Source organism: Montipora foliosa, chromosome 12, assembly GCF_036669935.1.
Source record: "Montipora foliosa isolate CH-2021 chromosome 12, ASM3666993v2, whole genome shotgun sequence".
NCBI classification, from domain to species: Eukaryota; Metazoa; Cnidaria; class Anthozoa; order Scleractinia; family Acroporidae; genus Montipora; species Montipora foliosa.
Window position 1 is genome coordinate 4,786,647 of NC_090880.1, and position 2,500 is coordinate 4,789,146.

The 2,500-nt window shown below is 41.1% G+C and overlaps 1 protein-coding gene across 1 annotated transcript in view; it reads left to right on the forward strand.

The window, feature by feature from the left end:
* Positions 1 to 416: 416 nt before the first annotated feature.
* Positions 417 to 2,500, forward strand: part of LOC137978868 (E3 ubiquitin-protein ligase TRIM71-like) — a 3,383-nt gene continuing 1,299 nt past the window's right edge. The window contains exon 1 of the mRNA XM_068825983.1: positions 417 to 2,500. This exon is cut by the window's right edge and continues 1,299 nt beyond it. Coding sequence (XP_068682084.1) covers positions 481 to 2,500 — 2,020 coding nt within the window. The 5' untranslated portion in view covers positions 417 to 480.

The window sequence follows — 2,500 nt, forward strand, 5'->3', positions numbered from 1 at the left end:
TCTCTAAGCTGAAAAATCAAGACATGCCCTTTTTATAGTAAACATTTTCCCCCTTAGAAATGCAACCAACATCACCTTAATTAATAAAGAGGCCTTTCTTAACATTAAGAATTCATAACAAACGTGACAGTTTGATCACGTGAATGTCTAAGAGATCCAGGATATTAAAACAATTGACTTTCGACATTTTAATTGGTGGAGATCACAGACCGAATGCATAATTGACGACCAGAAAATTATTCATTTGTCTTTGTGTTATTAATTAGACCCACGAGCCGTGATATTCATTATTGTCTTTGTGTTATGTTACTTTAGAACGAAGCTATTTGGTCAGCTGATTAGCACATAAGCAAAAGAATAATTTATTTGCCGCCATTCATCAATACGATCTATAAAACCAGACAATCAACCAAAGTCACAAATGTTTTGCTCATTTTAAGGCGTGTTCAACACGGAAATCCATACTTCCCTGCGTTTATCATGGATATCAAAACTTTTCTAGACAATATTCATGAACACGCTTGTTGTTCTGTATGTATGACCAGGTTCACTAATCCAAAGCAGCTTCCTTGTTTACACAGTTTTTGCCTTCATTGCCTGCAAAGGATTCAACAAACGAGCGGAATTCGAGATACTATTTCATGCCCAGAGTGCAGACGAAACTTCAGGATCCCTGCAACCGGTGATCTTAACGCTTTTCCAACAAACTTCCGTATCAACAGTTTGTTGGATGCTTTGCCTGTCACAGAATGCAAGACGATCAGCATCAAGTGTGGAAATTGCGATAAAACAAGTGGAGAATCTGCGTACTGCTTCACTTGTTGCTCGTTCTGGTGTGATGACTGCCTCCCTCTGCATAACCGAATAAAAACATTCAAGGAACACCACGCTTTGGCTTTGAAAGACTTTAGTGGCGAACACTTTGAAAACATTTTTAAGCAGCCAACACTTTGTGGGAAACACGAAAAGAAAGAATTGGAGTTTTTCTGTCAGGCGTGCAAGATAACCATTTGCAACGCCTGTGCTCTAACAGATCACGAAGGTCACGATAAGATTGTTTTGGAAGATGCCGCAATGGAACGTAAATCGAGAGTCAATACAGCAATTGAATCAAAAAAACGAAGAGTGCTGGAGAAGATGACAAGGATTGCGAAAATTAATGAAAACTGCTTTTCAATTCAAGAACAAGCCGCACGAGTGAAGAGCGATGTGCAGCAGTTTGCCGACAGTTTCATTGCTGTCATTGAAGCGCAAAAGAATCACATCTTTGATGAGGTGGAAAACGAAGTGCGAGAATCGTTGCAGTTTCTAGGAGAGCAAAGGCACGAAATTGAAGAAGACGTGAAAATGCAAAAAACAGAAATTGAAAAAACCGAACTGATTTTAAAGCGAAGCACAAACGCTCAAATCATTCAGCCCCATGCATTTATTGACAAAATAGTTCAGGAAAAAGCGGAAAAAGAACATTCAGCTAACTGCGACGTCGAACATGTCATGGCCTTTGTCTTTGAAGGGAACGAAAGATTGTTTTGTGATCTAAAAGTCCAACAAATAGGCTGTTTTAAAAGTTTTATCACCAAAACTAGCCCGGAAGACTCCAGTGCTGAGGGAAAAGGAATCCGCGAGGGAACTGTTGGACTTAAAGCTGAGATTGTTGTCACAACAAGGAACATACAAAAAGAACAATGCTACCAAGAACGAGACCGCGTGACACTGGGAATCAGAAATCGTGAAGGCAGTGACAACGCGATCAAGCCTCAAGTCCAAGATAACAAAGATGGCACTTACAAGATCAGCTATTTTGCCAAAGAAACCGGAACATGTCAGGCATCCGTAAAAGTCAATGGAGGACATGTTCGTGGCAGCCCTTTTGAGGTTCAAATCAAACGCAGACAGTTCAGACCTGTGTTATCCTTTGGACAACAAGGTTCAAACGCTGGAATGCTGCTATACGGGCCCTGGGGGGTAGCTGTGAATGACAAAGATGAGATTGCAGTTAGCGAGGTTGGCAACCACAGAGTACAGATATTTGCCAGTAATGGGACTCACGTAAGATCGTTTGGTAAAAAGGGTAATCAGCAAGGAGAGTTTGACTCGCCTGCTGGAATAGCTTTTCATAATGATAAGATTATAGTGGCAGACCGTATGAACCACCGAGTTCAACTGTTTAGTGAAGAGGGTCATTATCTTAATCATTTTCGAGGAGAAGGAAGCCGGGATCACCAGCCTCAGTATCCTCGTGGCCTGTCAATTGACAGCGATGGCAACATTATTGTTGCTGATAGAGGTAACAAATTAATCAAAATATTTTCACTCGATGGTCGGTGTTTGCGCAGTGTCGGTACTGAAGGTACTTTCATCTCTCCCTTTCACTGCATCCAACACGACAACTATCTTATCGCGTCAGACATAGATGATCACCGTATAAAAGTTTTTAATAGGGAGGGGAAGTTTCTTTATAAAATTGGAAATGAGGGGAACGGGGATGGAGAGTTCGATC